The sequence below is a fragment of the Columba livia genome, chromosome 3 (assembly GCF_036013475.1).
Source record: "Columba livia isolate bColLiv1 breed racing homer chromosome 3, bColLiv1.pat.W.v2, whole genome shotgun sequence".
In the NCBI taxonomy this organism is placed as follows: Eukaryota; Metazoa; Chordata; class Aves; order Columbiformes; family Columbidae; genus Columba; species Columba livia.
Window position 1 is genome coordinate 82,233,558 of NC_088604.1, and position 19,779 is coordinate 82,253,336.

Consider the following 19,779-nt stretch of genomic DNA (forward strand, 5'->3'; position numbering starts at 1 on the left):
CTTCCAATTTATTTAAAGATTCAAGGTTAATGAATGCTGGGATTTGTAGAAAAGTTAAAAAAAATGTTCTAGAAAAAAATAACTATATAAAAATTCCCCATGGCATTAATTTTTGATTTTTCTAAAACTGTGTTTTATAATAATACAAAAACCAGTATATGCCTTACAGGTAGTCTGTGAGAAAACATCCCATGTAGCAAGAAAGATTATTAGAGTAACCAGCAACATACTTGGCAAACAGCTTGAACAGGTGTAATCTGCATCTTTTGGAGTGCCCTTTTTGTTGAGGTTCGGTCCATTTTTCTCTGCATATTCAAACCTCCAGTTATTCCTTCAAATGTTGTGATTTGCACATGAGTGGGTGTCTTCTGAATACACAGATCTATGAGATGCACATGAGGATAATTCTTTTTATATGCATTTTGTATTAGAGCAGCCTATCCAACAGGTTTAAAAACATTCTTTTTCTGGTAAATAAGTAAACAAGTCCATCCCTGTGTAGGAATATATGTGGGGAAAAATTTGATGTTTCTAGAACTATATTGTTATTTACCAGTTCCCCAGAATTTTCATGTGGAACATTATTTACTAGATGAAGTATGAGCTTAGGCTGGAATCAGTATTAATTCAAATTACAATGAGAAGATACGTAACATCCAAAAGAGAAGTTTATTACATTAAAATAACTCTTTAATATATATAGACAGTCATACAGTGCAGAAAAATAGAGACCTTAAAGCATTTTGTTTTCAGAGTTGGATTTTTTTTATTTTTACTCCTGCATCCTTTAGGCCTAAGGACACTTTAAAAAAAAACAACAAAGCAGGCTTGTCGTCTGTGTCTTGACAGATATCACAGATAAGAGAGTTGGCATAATCTTGGCATTCAAATAAAACAAGATGTTTTTAATAAGATATTTGAAGAAGTATCTTGGATTTTAAATCCTGTTCTCCAACTTGCTTCAGAATTGCAAAATTTCACAAAATATTTTAACTTTGAGTATCGACATACTGGTATTATATTCATTGTGGGAATGAATACATCAAAATGTGGTCATTCATAATTGGGTATAATTAAAGTGAAGTGATGGGAGGGGGAGTTCCTATCAGCAAAGATTATTAGAGTAATTCACTAATTGCATAAAATAATGATATTGTTCAAATATGATTGTTGATTTCTTAAAAAAAAAGGAAAACAAACTATTTTGAAATTCTCAGGCTCAGCATCTAGCAGCTGTTTTATAGCTGTGGCTCTGGTAACGAAGAAAGTTCTTTACATGTCCTAATATAATTAAATATGTTAAAAGGCAACCAGAAAGATTGTTTGTACATTTTAGCTTTTTTTAATCAAATTTTAACAAATGTTAATAAGTCATTGGAAATTATTTCATTTAAATGAAATGAAAACTGCTCTATTGCATCTAGCTTTGTATTTAAAGAAAAACCTAAAATGTTTCATCTTACATGGAAGTAAATAGCAAACATTAATTGTTCTTTGGTCTCTCAGCCATGACCTGACCTTCTGGCTAAGAGAGAGAGTTGATACCTTCCTTGGCCACCATCTGTTCATAATAAATACATATTTATTTTTTAAAAGTAGAGAGACAATAACGCATGAATATTTTGATGCTATTCTATATTAAATGGTGCATTTTTCTGTTTTAAAAGCAAAGAATCATGTTTTAGACTGTCTTTTGATATATTGAAAGTGAGTTTACTGTTTCTTGAGGTATGATTGTATTTTTAGTTGTGCTGTGGATAAATTTTGGTTTTGAAGATGTTTTAGTTTAGATGTAGTGAGTTTTGAAAAGGAATTAAAGTTATTCAGGTGCGTCAGAATAGGCAGAAATCGCCATGTGTATACTTTAGGGTCATCAGATACATATATGTCACTGAATGCAGATATGTATTTATCATACTCCGGTATTTATAAAGTTCTTTAAAGCTGAATTTGTATCATTTGGGAAAATTAAAGGGCATATATATCTTTGGTCATCTTCTCTTTTACTCTAGTGTCTCTTTTCCTCTATTTTCCTACTTGGTTAAGACTAGTAACAAATATTGGCATGTTGGTATGACTGCCTGTTATTAATATTTGACATGAATATTTCTTAGAATAAAAATAAAGAAGCAATGAGCAATGTTATAATTTAAGTTGAGTAAGTGTTTTGTAATACCATCCATCATGATTTTGATTAACATTAGGATTATGGAGGGGGTACCACGCAGTTGCTCTATACAAAAACTGCATCTGTTCATCTGGCTCAGTGTGTTGTCAAATAGCATAACCTACTGCCCTCTCTTTTTCTCTCTCAGTACTCCAATTGTGGATGTAGTTGTGCTGAAATAACAGTGCTTTTCTTAGTACTTCTTCTTAGGAACAAGCTTTGTAAGTTATAGAGGTATAATGCCTTCGTGGCAGTAAACTGTGTCCACACTAGGGGTTGTACTAGCACAGCTATATCAGCAAAAAGTCACGCCCTAACCTTAATAGCTGTTATTGGAAAAAAAATTGTGTGGCATATTTGACACAGCAGGACTTCATTTTTATAATACTTTTTCCGTGAATTTGGAAGTACCGTGTGGCATAATTTGTGCATTTCTAATAGAAATCATACTTCTGACACGCTATGAAATCGTCTCCTTGGATTAGCATCGCTTGCTCTTTTCTGCTCTGCATTACAAAAGTAAAAATGAAGTATACTGTTAATCATTAGCTTTCTGTTTTTCTGTAAATCATTTTTACTTGATTTAAAAAAATCTTGCAAGCTTCAGCATGAAGAAGTGAAAACAGTTTTGCAGTATTGGTTTATGCAATCCCAGCCAATTTGGGCATCATCCTTATTAGATAGTTCTTAGCGGTAGCAATTGCACCACTGGGAGTTGTGGCCTTCTTGTAATAAAGCAGTAGGATGTCTTAAATCCAACTTCAGAAACTTTTAAATTTTATTTTACCACGTTTTGAGAAATTAGATAAATACTTTGTGTAGAAATAAATTCAAAGCCAGTAATCCTAACCTGGAAAAAAGCCATTCTTTTTGCACTGTCTTTAATATTAGGCAAATGCAGTTTGAAGCAGAGTATTACAGAATTCTGGTGCCTGTGTTGTAGGTGACAGAATGAAAAGTTCCAGAAATACTATACTAAACCCCATAGATTTTTAAGAGTTGCCTGTGTGGAAGTTCATCATCCCAAATAAAAAGAAGTTGGAATGTCACTGGTATGCACAACTAGTACAAATGGGAAGAGCTGCACATCAAAGTGTTTTTGTGTAGTATGACAGAACCGAAATGTTGTCTCTGTACACTATATACTGACAATTTTGCAGACAAATAAAAATCTGGCAAAATTACAGTCCAAAAGCACTTTGCCAAAAGGTATTTTGGGAATGTTATTTTAATTGTCATAAAGCCGTGATTTATAGTAACCTAATTTAGACATTTCAAGTGGAGAGATTACTGACTCTGTCTTCATCAGAAATAATGCAGGCTAAGAATTTAGGTATAGATCCTGGAAATGCTGCAGAGTGTCCAATGCAAGACCAATACAACCTTCTGAAGACACTGTTTCACTGAAACATGAATAGGGATCAGGCTTCCATGAGTAAGGCTTTAAAATAGTAGATTTTTCACAAGCTGGGATATGCAGGATATCACCAGGTTTTTTTGAAACTTGAAAGTTTTAATAATGCTGGTGAAGATGGGTTAGGGTTATGTGTATTCTTATAACAGTCCTATGCCTAAGATTTTGTGATCTCATGAATTAAAAAAGATGCTCTGGAAGTTGTGTTTTGAAAGTCAATTTTGTTAAATCAGTAAATGTATTTTAATAGTATTTGGCAGGGAGGAAAAATGAAAGCCTAACAGGCAGCTTGAAACTCTTAGCATCAATTTTTTTTTTAATCGTCTGACCTTGAGTATAATGGACTTAAAAGTAGCAAAACCAAATTGCTATTGGATGAGAAACCATTAAGAAAATGTGATAACCTTTGCTGTAACTGAACTCTTTTTTAATGTATCATTTTCAAGTTTGAGCTTTCAGTGCACTAATTTGAAAATGGGTAAATAAGGAGGAGTAAAATGGTGGTACTTTATGCCTTGCTCTGATATGAATTTTCTGACCTGTTCAGGGGGAACAACATTCTTTTTTTATAACTGAACTTACTAGCTCATCTCAAGATTTTTGAGGAAAAACATTGATCTACAAGTCTGTAGTATATGACAAAAGTTTAATTGTAGTTCTGATATGGCTGCCGCTGCTCTGCTATAGCATTGCTTTCCTCTGTCAGCCATCCATTCCTCAAGGATCGGTGGTATGAGCAGCCTTCATTAAATTCTTTGTCATGTTTCTGTTAGAAAAATCTGTGAGACTGGGATTCGCAGTAGTAGAGTTTTCTGTCCTGACTGGTCTGTGTTTTCTGTACTGGTCTTCTTCTCCTCAGCAGCTGGCTCGCTAAGAGAAACAACCCAGCTGGTAATAAAGATTTTATTGTTCGTAGGTGTAGTGGGACCTTGGAACCTTGGTCCGTGTTCTGTCATCCAGAGTGATGTCACCCCATTCGTCCATAGAAAGAGAAAGTAATTTATGTGCATTAAACATTATTCAAAGTAGGGAAAAAATTGCTTAGCTCTTGGTATAGTGTGTATATGCATTATAATTAAAGAAATGCTTGTTTTCTGCGTTGCTGTTTTTTTTTGTGGGGTTTTTTTGTTTGGTTGGTTTGTGGGGTTTTTTTTCCTACTTCTTAGACTAGAAAAACGGTTGCTTTATCAACTGTCATTGTGCCAACAATGCGAAGAGAGTGTAGAAGTCCCTGACTATCACTTGTTGGTTGTTACTGCATAGGTTTTCTTTCCAGATGTTCTTTATTACCATCCAGAAAAAAAAAAGAGCCAATACCACATCAGTAACTTTAAATATGTGTTTGAAAGGATAAAAGGAATAAATTCTCTCCCATTTTTCAATAATGCAGTAGGAGTAATTTTCTCCTTCCCTTTTTCTCTATGCATCCCTCCTTTTCTGAAATTCATTTATCAGCAAGCAAACCATCTATTTTGCACCACCCATTCTCTCCCCCTGTCCCTGCGCCCGCCTCTGTGCAATCCATTAAAAAAAAAGTCTTTTTGCACAGTGGAACAAAATTACTTTCTTATCTCTGCTGTTGGCTACTGAGCTAATCTCTAGTACAGCAATGTTGCCTGTTAAAATGTGACTATAGTAATCTCTGTGGGTTTGGAAGTTTTGTTTCTGAAATAGTATTGTAGTTCAAATATTTTTGGCAAGTTGAAAGCAAATATTTTCAGGGAAATAATGAGGTAAAATCCTTGTATAACATGTTTGAGCCATTCCCTCTTGTCCTTTTCCCAGAGTATTTATCCACAGTATCCAAGGGCTATGTTGCTCTTTGAGAGTTTGCACTAGGACACCTAAGATTGTTGCTTAATTAAAAAACTGCGTATATGTATTCATAAGTATATACTTAGTAGCATCAATTTTTTTCTTGACCCAGCTAGCAATGAGAGGTAGGAAGTTTTCCTCAAAGGTGTGTGCATTGAAGAGCATTCCCCCTCCATGCTGTTCCCAGAAAGTTCTTCCAGCACCCCTGCTCTTCTTCACAAGCTGCAGCATCTGGGCTCTGCTTCCAAAAAGACTAAGAATTAACAGAGGATTTGTGGCTACCAACCTTTGCTTAGGCAATTGTCTCTAACCTTGAGGCTCTGCCCTTCAGTGGGGCACATGTGGCACTACAGCACTTCCAGGTGCCTTTATGTTCCTTTGCACTATGTGGGACAAAGTGGTCACAAAACTGCTCCTCTTTGAGGAATTCAGGAGTCCCACCAGATCAGGCTAGAAGAGCCATCCAACAAATTACAGCCTGTGTTGCTCACCTAGGTTATGTCTTTGCTTGTCCCTCTGGTCTTTAGAGGTCAACTGATTTGTGAGCCAGCCATAGGGAAAACCTTTCAAAGGAACCAAATGTGTTTATCACAGTTACTTCTCTTGTGTTTCTGCTCATGTTATTGCCTTTCATGTCATGAAAGGTTTTCAGATTTCTGGTTTGGGCTAAATGACTTGTAGAATTTGCAGTTATGGTTTCGAAATGCTTCAAAAGAGGTGTTTTCTGTGGACTCTCTTAAGCCTTGTGTACGTTGTATTTCTTTCTATTTATTTGTATATTCTCATAGCTTTAAAATCCACTTCAAGAAAGGAGGTTTCTCCTTTAAAATCAAATTTAGTTTTCATGACAACTTTGTATGCTTATTCAAATTTGAATGGGAAGCAGCAGTAATTTTTATAGAGAGCAAAAGGGAGAAAAACGTTGTTGGGACTTGGTTAACCTCGTGATGGCTGTAACTCTTTACGAAGTTGAATAGTATTTTGGGTGCAATGTGCTGTGTCAGATGGCCATGCCTGGGAGGTCTCAGATTTAGAGGCCACTCGGAACCTGGAATTGCTTGATTGATATCAGGATTAGTATAGAAGTGACTCCTGCTGCACACGGACTGAGAGTCATCTTTTCTCCAAGTAACATACCTGGAAATCATGCTGCAAAACCAGTTTTGTTTTGTTGGGGTTTTAAATTAAAAATAGAAAACAATTAGCTTTATACTAGAGTATGATTGGTTTTGTCCCTGATTAGTTAGTATATTAATAAGCAAAGAAGGGAATGTACGTGAGTGTCCGTACTGATGGCACCTCTTAAAAAGACCTTAGTTAGAGCCTCAGTCCTGTGCTCTGTCACAGATCTCATTGCTTTGAAGGGCTGCATCAATAAACAAAACCAAGCGTGTGAGCATCAGGGCCTGTAAAATTTTAATGTGTATTAATTCGAAGAGTATGTCTTTTTATAGATGTTGGTTGCCTTTTGGGGATGTACCTGCAAATACCAACCACCATAGTAATTAGATTATTTTTTTTGTATTTGTTCTTCTATTTTTACTTCTATTTTATGGTCCTTTAATTTTTTTATAATGGTGAAGAATGAAGTACAATAAAAAATGAAAGTACAGTAACAAAAAATATTTTCCCCTCCAGAATTATTTTACTGCAGAATTTGTGCAATGGTACAGAGTTTATTTTTCAGGTTATATTGTGTATTTTCTTACCTGATGTGTGAGCATACTGGTATAACAGTGAACATCATAAATCCACTTATGAATTCATTTGTTTTAATATATTTTTGACCTTTTTTTGTCTTCTAAAGTTGCTTTTGCATTTACTTAAGAGTATGAGTTCTTTTATCACTGCTTAATCATTCTCATTTCTTAAAAAAAAATTTAAAAGGCTTTTGTCTTTTCTGTCAGTTTGCTGCTATTTAAAATTCCATGAAAAACATCTGCTAGTTTGGAATTTAAAGTTTAATTTTTCTGCATATAATATAATCAGCATCAGTATGAAAAGAATTGAATGCTTGCTTTAATCTTTAATTTGGCTTGTTTTGAATGAAATTATTATTTCATTGTATCAGATTTTGTAGAAATAGAGATGTCTAGTTAATTAAACAACACATTTTTACAACATACATAAGTATTCTTAGGTGAGGATAATTTCAGATCATTTATGAAGAGGATATTTGAAGATTGATCCAGTGTTTGAGAAATCATCTTTTATGTCTTCCAGTAAGTTGAATTTATGTCACTGAATGAGCATCTCCAGTGTGTTCATCTAAAAATGCATTGTGAAAATCAGAAGATAATTTGTAGACTCATCGTAAACTAATGAATGAGAAGTGAAACACTTACTTTAAATGTTTCAAGAAAAAAAAATATAGAAGGGTCCTATATGCTTCGAAGTGGAAAACTTAATATGTACAAGATGGTTGGTGGTAATACTGAAAAAAGAATGATTGATACAGAATACAGTTTTACTGCAGTGATGTTTCACCAATGCTTTGATTTTGTTTAGTGAAACTTCTTTCTTGTAACTGAATGGGATATGCATGTGGAATGGTGTTAATGTATTTCAACTGACTAATAATGCTTCCTTTACTGAGGCTTAGCTTGTCATCTTTGAATGGCAAAGTGCCTCTTGATATTCCTGGGAGTTTAAGCAACTGCAGTGCAAGACAGATTAAACAGTACTTTTTAAATTATGTGCAGAAGTAATAAGAATATTAAAGTTGTGGAGTTAAGCACTAGAAGTTGCCTTTTCCAACTTTAATGTAGTCTTGTTGTACATATACATTATGATAATTCTGTTCCTTGTTATACTGAAAATCTGTTTCAGATTTTCTTAAATGCAAGATTGTCATCTGTCTTTTTGCAGTTCTGTGCTCCATCTCTTGTCTCTCACATACATTGAAAAGTTAAGTACCTTGAAGAAATACGCTCTGATCATGTTGTAAAAAGCTGTATCACAAGTGATAGGCACTGAGGGATCAAATTAACGCTGCATGAGAAGCAGACTTGTCAGCAAAATACTTTGGTTGGTGGTTTGTTTCTGTTTCTCTCTACAATTACGCTGAGGCCCAGAGAGCAGAGACAGAACTGCTCACAGCTTCCCAGTAGAAGAAATGGGAACTAAGAGTAACATGGAAACCAGCTTGAGTTGCAATAGTTTTGGAAAGATGCTGTTTGATAAGGTTCCCTGCAGTAACAGTGAAGAAGACTCATACATTCTGTAATTTCTGTATATTTTAAATTCTAATTATATTGTGATGACCTAGCGATGAATGGGCCTTGACATATTTTGGGATAGTGTGTTTGTGAGCCTATTGTTGTTTGCAGGAGGGAGAAGAGGTTTGGTTTTTATTGTATGAATGGGTCTCAAGTTCTGAGGCTTAATAACGTGTTTCAAACGATTATCTGAGTTTTTAAACAAAAGTAACATATACCGTTCAGAGTATGGGCTGCCTGTTTTCAGCATGATGATGTGTGTCTCCTACCAAATTATTTTCAATGAACATTTTCTGGTGTTTCAAAATGAACAACTTAGTTGATATCCCTAAATATACCTGAATTAGATGCTTCCAGTTTCTGAGTTGCAGTTAGGATGTTCTCTTGGCTGGCATTTTTCTGCCATCCCTGGCTCGTGAGGTTGTCTGCTGGTTTTGCCATGGTCGTTGCCAGAGTTCTTGTGTAGAATTCCTGCCTTTCATATAGCTCATGCTGTGAGTACCTCTAAATATTAGTATTTTAAGATACATTTTCATATATATATATATATATATACACACCTACACACGTGCACAAGCACATATGGACGTGTGTGTATATGTGTAAAGGAGCTGATTCTGAATATTGGAATTACTATTGAAAATAACAGAAGTAAGATCATTCTTCAAAACCTATGTTTGCTTTCTTGATACTTCTATAGAAATCATAAGATTCCTGTGAATCTTTAAAGAACCTGCCATGGAGTCGCTGTGTGAGAAATTCCCTCTGGACTTTCACGACAAGTGAAATGTATGGATGTGTTCTTGGCTTCAACCCTGCAGGTTCAACATCTGGCTGATGGAAGCAGAACATTTGCACCAGAGGTTCTTGCACTTGGAATTTGCTTCCTTCTGTGGGTCTGTGTCAAAACCTGACTGAGCCTGTTTAACTTGAGGCAGTGGTGTAAAGCCCATCTGTTCCTTGAAACTTTTCCCTGAAGGAATCATCTAGTGTGTATTTATGTTCTCAGCTGTGGCTGTGCTTTTTCGAATACTTAGTTGATGCTTTTTGACTAACTTGTGGTTTGGGTTTGTTTTTTCGGTAAAGGTATGCTGAACGGATTTTTTCATAAAACAAATTTTAAGAATGTTGCAGAACTTCCGTATCTTTAACTTGTAAAGGCAGTGAAGAACTCGTGTCCCTGTTTACTATGAATGGAGAAATAACATTAATGAACTGCTACTGTTAAGAAGAATAGTGTGTAGAGAACACATTGAGACTTCTTTTGTTCTATTTAAAATATGCAAAGGTCTGTGGAAATAAGTGAAAATGCAAAGCATGTGTAACTGGAAACCCTTACACACTTAGTTTTAAAGTATCCTGATAGTTTAATAGATTGTGACATTCTTTAGAGAGGAAGAGTACTAACAATTTTACAGATAAATTCAGTATCTTCTTATTTCAACTTGGAATCACTGATTTAATTTGGTAGGTGTCAAGGTGACATTCAAATTCTGATCAAAATTTCCTTCATGAACCTTTGTCGAGTGCACTTGGGGGGGAAAAGTGTACAGTTAAATAATTAGAAAAATTAAAAATTAAAACAAAAATAACATTATGAAACCTTTTTCTGCATGAGTAGATTGTATTTGTGACATCGTGACTAAGTGGTTTATGTTAACCTTTTCATGGGAGGAAAAGAGAACATTATTACAAAGATGCTTCAAGTGCAAACATTGGGACTGAATTACATTCATTTGTTCTTGTATGATGTTTGAATGAATTATTTCATTAACTAAATAAGATATTGAGGCCTGTCTACATGAAGAAGCTATTACAAAATAATTTATGGTATGAATTTAAAGTATAATAGCTATTCAGCAGTAACTCCTTATATGAACAGTTTTATTCTGTACTACAAGTGACCTTTCACAGTTTAGTTGACTGAAAAACATGCAACTTTCCTCCAACCCCAACAATGAATAAATTTTTATGTAGGGAGTTAGTGCAGAATAGTTACTACATGATAAATTTAAATTGTTAGCTTTTTTCTGTGCTTTTTCTGACTTCCTTAAAAGCATCCTTAGTACAAAGTATAGTGTAGGTTACATCTGTATTCCTACAGGTACCTGTGTGTTGTATATGGAGCAGTATATATTCCTTCTGAGAATATTTGTGAAAAATGTTTAAATTGTTGACAATATGATTCAATTGAAGACTGTTAAGTCCAGTATTTTGTGCTGGAATTGAAGATGCTGGCCATGCAAACTTGTTTGTTGTTATTTGTAAAATAAATTAATGAATTCATTGACTAAGATTCACTTGCTACATTTAGTTGACATGAAAGGACTAATGTTAAGAAAATGACAGGATTAAGAGCAATTGGTGTGTTTAGAATTCAGATATGTCATAAATAACTTATTTTCAATAATTGTAAAATCGCAAAATTACCTTTTCTCTTGCATAATATTATGTGAATATGATAGAGCTAAATTCCCACATGTGACAGATAAGCAAAATACATGAGCACAAGAGCTCTCCTGTGTCCAGCAACTTCTGAAGGTGGCTGCTCTTCTGCTGCCTTCTGGCTTTCTAACACAGTGAATTTGGGACACAAATATGGAAGCCTTCACGTGAGAAAATTGGAAAATGATTGAATGTGTCTATCCCTTAAACCACGTGAAGACAATAATATTGATTGTGTATTAATGTCTTTAAATATTATATGCATTTTGGCTTTTCATAAGAATGTAATTTCAAATACTTCAATATGCTTGTTTTGCAGTTTTTATCGACAAACTACTTTTGTTCGCAAACAAAAGTGTGCAGTATTTTTCAGAAGCTTTGATCACATTAAGATTTATTGTCTTAAAATGGTACGTCTGTGCGTTTCTTAAACATACTTTCTTTGGTTCCATAATTTTTTAAGAAAATAGAAAAACTGGGATTAGAGCTGAATGGAAACAAACAGCGTTTGGAACAAGCCCAGCAGGACGTGACAGGAGCCAGAGAGGAGTGCCTGAAACTGACAGAACTGCTGAGTAAATCTGAGCACCAACTGCACCTCACCAGGTACCCCTTATCCTATTACATGCTGTAGTACCGATTTCATTCTGCTAATTTTTTGCCATGGGCAAGTTACTTGCAGTCATCGACTGCATGGGCAGCCCTGAGTCCTGTTAGAAGCAGAGATTTGAATGAGTGAGTTATGAACAACAAAGTGAGTTATGAATCATAATTTATGAAAGTGAATTACTGGTGTGAAGAAAAGGCAATGTTCAGCTCTGGTGGTGAGGTAATGTGCTTTTGGGCAGGAAGAAGAGCAGGGGAGAGTGCAGCTACATTCTTTTTGTGTGTTTGGTAGGACAAAGCTATTTTAAATGTTGAGACCATAGTGTACAGAAGCATCTTTAAGTTATCAGATTAATAACTTGAGGTTTCTGCAGCAGAATGAGCAGGAATGTGTAAATGAACATAATTGTGTTAAGCTTCAGTGAAGATTAAACAATCAAAAGGTAGTATTACTGTCTACAAATGGAAGGTAAGCTCCACGTATGTGAGGAGGGTCTTTAAAGTCACTTGCTCAGTGGAGATGTGATACTGTGCGAACACTGTGTGATGAGAGACTCTTCCAGAGCTTATTCCATCCTTGGGTATAACTCCCAATGGCATTTACTGTACTATTCATTACACATTTCTAGAAAACACCAGAAGGCAAACATGCCAATTCTTCATTGCAGCTTGAGTTTTGTTAACTACAGGAATTTTTCCTTTGGCCACAGTAAATGCTGTTGTCTGACTGTTTGCAGGGGTTTGGTTGTATGTGTGGTTTTTATTTTGTTCCATCCCCTTGCTTCCCCCAGGAGTGAACATCCAGAAACAAATCTGGCAACTTTTACTCAGTCCTTAAAGAAAAAAATTAAATTAGTTTAAATTTTACATGAAGGGTGGGCAAAACCTCAGATTTTATCACTTAACAGAAGTCTTCATATTTATCCAAGTCTTGTACTCTTTGGGCTTTGTGAGAATTCTGCCATTGAGTAAATGGAAATAAAATAGAGCCTTGTCTAAACTATTAAATTCAGTGAATCAATTTTTTATTCAGCTATGCTTCTGTGTAATTCAGAGCACGGTTGTTTAACAGATGGAAGAAAGTACCACTCTAACAGCCTGTATTTAGAGAAAAAATATGCTAGAGGTTAATGAACTTGAAAAAAGTTTTGGGTGAGTTGTTAAGATATCTAAAGTTTGGATTTAGCATAACTTTATTAATAATGATTTGTTGTGATAGTTAACCAAATGGCTTACCACGCTCCTTTTAGCAAAAGCCTGATTATATGCATTATAGCTTTGGATATCTTTGAGGAAATCTGACTAGCCAATTTTTATTTTTTTTTTGGGTGTTTTTGTTAAAATACTCAGTGGTGTACTATTGTCTGCTTTTACATAGCAAGATACTTAAAGCTGGATACTTAACAAACAGATGATTCAGGTATCTTTTCTATCTATGTTCTCCCTGACTCAGGAAGTTTCTGAGATGCAAATCACTGAAGGCTGGAAACAGTATTTGGGGCAAGAGTGCTGGCTCTGTTCTCATACAGTTCCACAGACGTCTGCTTCTTGAGATGGATGTGGAACTGTCACAGCCTGTCTAAGCTAGTGCAACCACTCTTCTGCAGTGTCCTAATCTTTATTTTTTATTTGTGTTCATGTTTTGGCTTCTGCTTATAGGTATGCTTATAAGTATTGAAGTGTTTTCTATGCTGACATCTAACTGTTGAAAAATAGTATACATTGAAGCATGGGAAACAGGTTTAAATCTTTCTCTTTGATATTTCCCAAGTTCTATCACACCTTGTTCTCAGTAGGGTTTTTGTGTCTTCCTTATCTTTGGAGTGTCTTGTCTGCTTTCCAGGTATACACTAATTGATGTTGCTGTCATGAGTGAAGAAAGGGTGGAAAAAACTGATGATTCTTTGCTCCTGAACTGTCACCCATTGCCCCTGTGGGCTCAGATTGGTAGGGCAGGGTTAGATAAGTTCTCGTGTAGTCATCTGCTTTCCCGGAGTCTCAGAGGAAAAGACTTCCTATTGAAATGAGACTTTCCTTAGCCTCAACTCTTTTTCTTCCTCTGAGATCACTTCCTGCCAGAACTGGTTTTCTATATTAGTGAGGATATAAAAGTTGCATGTCTCTGGTGCATTAGTTTTGCATTTTGAAGTCAGTATGTTTTTAGTCAATTGGTACATCCACAGTTGTTGCAGATGAATTTTATTCACTTACAGTCTGCTATCTTTCATTGTTGATTCCCTTCACCTCAAATGGCAGCTGTGCCAGTGAAAATACTCACTTGAAGGTTAGTGGTAATAGCAGTCCTGTGGGGGGTATAGACTCATTCACTGTGGCACTTGCCAAGTAAAACAGATTTTAAGCTCTAGACTCTGGCCTGTGGGAGGTTGCTGCAGATATTGCACTGATTTGGTGCATCTCTTGGGTATTCTGGCCTTGGCCTGGACTTGCTGATTCCCCTCTTTTCGGGAGAGGACCAGCTGGTTCACTCCAAGTCTTCTCACAACGCTAGACTTGAGGGAGGCCTGTACTGCTGTTACATGGTTGTGGGTGGTCTTTCTGTTGCCTTGCATGACCTGTCTGTGGTGTTCTGGCAAAAATCAGAGGTAACTGAAGAGGTACAGAAAGAATTCCTTGTTTTGTATGAATTAGTATGTTACGAAGAAGAAGATTTCTTTAGGAATCCACTTATTCTAAATTTGGATGTTATAAATAGAATAATAAAACGAATACCAGAACTTTGGATTTCAATGTGTGCAAATGAGATGGTAAATATTATATAAATGGATTAAATGAGAAAGAGCACGCAGTCTGTGTCTTAATGAGCACGCAGAACCACACTCTTCTCCAGGAGTCCCACTTTTTTGCTGCATCCTAGTTTTCAGACACAGTTGATTGATTACCAACTAAACAGCTTCTAAGTTAACAAAATGTACTTGTTAAAAAATCAAGAAAAAGGTTACAATTAGCTTTTCTAAACCATTGCCACAGAGTTTAAAATTGCCTTTTCATGTCACCTTTCTTCCTGGAGCAATATGTTGCTTAGAAATCCTTGCTATTAACATTCATTTCTTGCCATTTAATCTAGTTAGTAATTTTGATTTGTATGTCTTCAAGTGACTGGGAAAATACGGAACTCTTTCTGTGTGTTTTTGAGTGTCAGTCATGTAACTTTGCAGGTGTCACCATGCTATGAGACTGGCCATGTTGTTTAATGTATGTATATATGTATATGTATATATAACCCTGGTTTCAGCTTTGTGCTTATTTGTATTAGAGTTACCATAGTAGGAGAATCTTAAGAAATTACTTCTGAAGACAATGTTAAATTGCTATTACATCGGCAAGGTTACATCTTACTAATGAAGCTTATCTGAATCCATTCTTCAGAGAGCAGAAAACAAACAGATCTATTGTTCTTCGTTCATGAGAGAATAATCGTTAAAAATCATGTCAGCATGCTAGTGGAGAAGCTCACATAGAAGATGCAAGATGTTAACAACTTACCCAGATCTTAGCATGTCATCTAATTTACTGAAGTTTTTCGTTATTCTTACATAATGGAATCATCATTAAAAATCTTTCTTCTTTTTGTTTCAAATCAAATCTGAAGTTATTATAATATTTGTTTCAGTTGCAATCAGATGTAGCTCATGTTTGCATATGCCAAAGCAGGTAAATAAATCTTAAGAAGTGATTTTCAAAGTTGAAGGTTTTCTGTGCCATTGTGCATTTTCTCAGGCACAGAGATGGGTAGATGGCTTGAGATATTTTTGATTGAAGTGTCATCTAAAATTTGCTGGGAGATGTAAATGTGCGGAATTGAAGCAGATTTAGTTTAGTTTAATTTTTTTACTATTCTTGTTTGCTTATATGGAACATTGCAAGCAGTATTGAATGTCACCTTGTAGGTAGGGAAAAATTACTGCACAGTAGAGGAGCCTGTGCTGCCAGGTTCAGGTGACCCACCACGCTACCCTGAATCCCCCTCTCACTCTCTTGAAGGATATGTTTTTATTACAGTGAATCAGTGGGTGTTGTATTTCTTTATTATCCCCCCCCCCCCCCCATTATGTGATATTTCTTTTCTCCCTTGTTTTTGAAAATGATATGATCTCTAGAAAACAGCACATCAAAGACAGCGGCATTTGGGGAGTACAGTGGGTTTTAGCAGTGCTATAGCCTTCCTAATGTGCATCAGTCCTTCTTGCTAGTTTCAGTGCCTCCATTAACACTAATTTTATTACATGTGTAACAAATAAAGCACATAAATCTGTCATTCCACCTCCAGGTTCTCGTGGCATTATGTAGTCACTGAAGCTTTGGTATTGAGCTGTATGTCGTCACCAGCATTCCTTGTTAGAATTGCAGCATGCCTCATACATTGATTTCCCTATTTAAGCTATGCTATTAAATGATAAAAAGTAAACTAAGTTCTTTGTGGTTATACATAGCCTTCTAGGGGTTTGCACAATACTTAAGTGTTACCTATTGTATTTGCTAGTATTATCTATTAGTTAGCAGCACATTTACTGTTGTGCTTTTTCCAACAATTTTAGCACATCAGGAGTCCATCTATGCAAGAAAGGAGGTAACATTCCAAGAAATGCTAATATTATTAATATTAAATGACTGAGATAGGGTTTATGTTCCCTGACTGACTGATGGAAGGACCAATAATACTTAAATTGGGGGGGGGGGGGGGGGGGGAGAAGCAGAAATTATGTATAAGCAGTGATCAATTTCTAGGGTGTTTTTTTTTTTTATATATATTCTGCTCATCTTGTACAAAACTATTATTTTGAAATGCAGGGAGGAGTAATAACGTGAAACAACCCTGATAAGTAATAAACTTTTTAGATTCTGGTTCATATGTTTATTTTTCATTAAATTTAGGGACGGTTGCAACTATGTTGTTGTGATTCAGTCAACATTTATTTCTATCTGGTTTTCATATACAAAGGCATCGGGGTGCCAGAAAATAAACTGTTAACGGAGAATTAACTTCTTTGGCACGCTTTCATACTTATCTTCCAAATTAAAGAAAATGAAATGGGCAGAAGCACAGTGTAGATTACCTCCTTTTTGTCAAAAATGGTGGGAATTTGAAAATTAATAATAAAAAAGGGAACAGATGCAGTAACATGCCAGAGGGAGATTAATGTGGAGAGTAAAATCTGTGAGCAACAAAACTGAAGCAAACTGAATCAGTGGGAGGTGGTTGTACAATCAAAATCAGGATAAAAGAGAAATTACAAACAACCCTGCACTTGTCAAAGTAGTAGTAATGAAATCCTGACTCTGCCAGCAGCGAGAACCTGTGTTAGCACTTTGGGGTAAGGCCGGGAGCCGGGTGCCAGGTAGGAGGGCAGCGCGAGGCTGCTGGGCGGCAGCCATGGCGTGTGGAACAGATGGCGGGGAAAGCTGGCCGGGGAGGGGCTCCTTCGCAGAGCTAATCAGACAGTAACGGATGGGGCAGCTGGGAGGACTGACCACCGAGAGGCAAGCGGCGGGGTAGCCGCAGCCTCGCGCGATGTGTGCAGTGGTGTGCCCGTCGGTCGGACGGACGGAGAGAAGACCTTGCCACGTCTTCTCTGCGCTGCGGCCTGGCCCTGGGCTGGGGCAGAGCAGGGAGGGCAGGCGGGGCTGCCAGCGCCTCCCGCCAGGTGTGCCATGCCCCTCGCCACCTCAAAAATACGTGTCTTTGCTCTCGGTCCCGTCGCCCGATAAGGGTGCGTGTTTTCGTATTGTATAGTAACGGCGTATTGAACGCAGAATCTGGCGACTGACAGAAATACAAAAGCACGTGGGTCCGAAGACTGACCCAGTAGACCGATGACAAAACTTTGCTCCTGTTGAAAGAGGGGAGAGCTGTAGGTCGGCACCTTCCCACAGGGTTGGGCCCCTCCGATAAATGAAGCCAGTTTTCTGATGTTTTATTTTTGCTCAGAGGAGGCACTTCCCTCTTCGTAAATGAGAGCTTGTGAGGAATGAATGGAGGTCCGAGCCTTCTGATCTTGAGTCACATGAATAATTTTACTCATGTGAGAAGTAAAGATCAATAGGATTTCTTGTGCAAGTAAGAGGTAGTCATGTGCAAGAGGATTACGAGGTCATGCCCTGTGTTGATGACTGTCAGCTTGAAAGAGAAATGAAAACAAAATTTTATCAAGGAAAGGGGAAAATCCTGAAGCATAGCAAGGGAGGCCTGACCTACTACTGCCCAGTTTAGTTTTATCGGGATATGATACTTTTTCAGACAATTTCAACAAAGAAATCTATGTCTCCTGCATCTGCTTTTTGAACTTGTGTATCTCTCATCTGCGGAAGGTTTATAGCTTGGCTCAATTATTCATTTCGAGTGGGGAGAGGAGGAAACATTACAGGGATTTGAAATAGGTGGTATAACATAGCCATATGCTATTTATGCAGCAGTTTCTGCAATAAATCTAATTTGGTGCTGTCAAAAAAGATTAGACTTATTTAGTATAGCAGCACATTAGTAAATGATTGTGGTAGCTTTGAAAGTTGTCATTCACTCTGCTTTACTTGCAATAGAATCTTGTGAAGATTTTTTTTCCCCTTCCCTTTCCCCGAGCAACACTGTGAAAACGTCTCAGTTCTTTGTCCTGCAGCTGTAGAAACTGCAAATATTTCCACAACCAAGAATAAGGTCCTGCTTTGAAGTAGTTCAAGAAAGGGATGGAAGAAAGAATAACCTCTGTTGTTAGCAATTATATGAATATATAGGCTAAAAATCAAAGTGTGGGGGAGATAGATTTCTCCCTTGCCCACAGGTTTTAATAGTGCAGCTGAAATTGTTTATTTGATTATACAGCATGTAGATAAATTAGCTACTCTGCGTTATTATAGAAGGTAAAATATTTTACCTGCCATGATAAGACCATATGCTGCTTTACAAAGACTGATACTGAATGATTTGAAATAAATCAGCTCTGTTGTCTTCTGGCAGTGCCTTGTAGAAATTTTGAAGATGATAATACTTTGTGTCAGGGTACTACACAATTATTTAAATATCTTCCTATTTAATAATTGAAACATATTTAAGATGCTTGTACAAACGTGTAAAAGCCATTGATGAAGTTTAAAAGGGAAAGAAAGAAAGAAGAAAGGAAGAAAGAATATAAGTGGAATAGAGAATAAATCCAAAGTCATGTTAATTTTGAATATTGTGAAGTCTTTAAAAATCACCTGTTTTCATTTTTAAAAAGTTTAAATATGGTTGGCAATTTAATTTATTGTCCTACAATACAAACTTCTCAAGGAAAAAGCAATAATACATTTTCAGATATTATTCTTAGATTCATCTAAATTTTTTTCCATGGCATTTTAACTACAACTGGTGACATCAAATTTCTCTAATGATTTCATTTTTTATACATTGCATCAGGTTGTTGAGGCAGCCAAATAGCTACTGCACGTAGAGTGTGGTTCAGGAGTAGTGACAATGCTTAAAATGCTTTGGAGAGAGCAGTGAATTCAGATGAAACACAGAAAAGACAAACTGCTGTCGAAAACAAACATCTTTATAAGGTCTTTGTTTTGAGCAGTTATTATTCAGCACTAACAGTAATAAGTTTATCCGTGTGTATCAAATATTTACTTTGATCTCATTCAAATTAGATTTTCTATTTGTGTGACTAATGACAAGAAGATGATTTCTTATTTCGAACCATAAAAATCTTTCAGACGCATGTATTCAAGGCTGCTGGATTTTTTGCTGAATCTGCTACTGGAAAAATGGTTCTGAATTTGTCTTTATTTTTTACTTGTTCCAGGGTTTTTCTCTCAAGTGTATCTGAAAGCTTGTTTTACAATAAGTAAAATAAAATGTACTATTTCTATCAGCACTTAATATTTGTGAACTGAAACAGTTTTAAAAGCCACATTGTACTTTCAAAAGTGTATTCAAAGTTGTTCATTTTGTGCATTCACGGTGATTGTTGTTTCGTCTTGTTTTTTATTTTCTTCCTTCTGTGGAATTTCCTCCTGAAATTCTTGCCTAGAAAAAAAATTCAACAGAGAATCCGAAGTGTCCTCAACTGTGGACTTTATCAAACTTGACGCTGAAGAGCATCCGCCTGTATGTTGCCATC

General features: G+C 36.2%; 1 protein-coding gene across 7 annotated transcripts in view; it reads left to right on the forward strand.

Moving 5' to 3' along the window:
- SDCCAG8 (SHH signaling and ciliogenesis regulator SDCCAG8) overlaps window positions 1-19,779 on the forward strand; it is a 110,750-nt gene that overhangs the window by 30,071 nt on the left and 60,900 nt on the right. For all 7 annotated transcript variants that reach the window (XR_010471511.1, XM_065057878.1, XM_065057880.1 and 4 more), the window contains one exon: window positions 11,523-11,665. Coding sequence is in view for 6 of the 7 variants with exons in the window: in XM_065057878.1 (XP_064913950.1) it covers window positions 11,523-11,665 (143 nt within the window). In the remaining variant the exon portion in view is untranslated. The remainder of the gene's footprint in view (window positions 1-11,522; window positions 11,666-19,779) is intronic.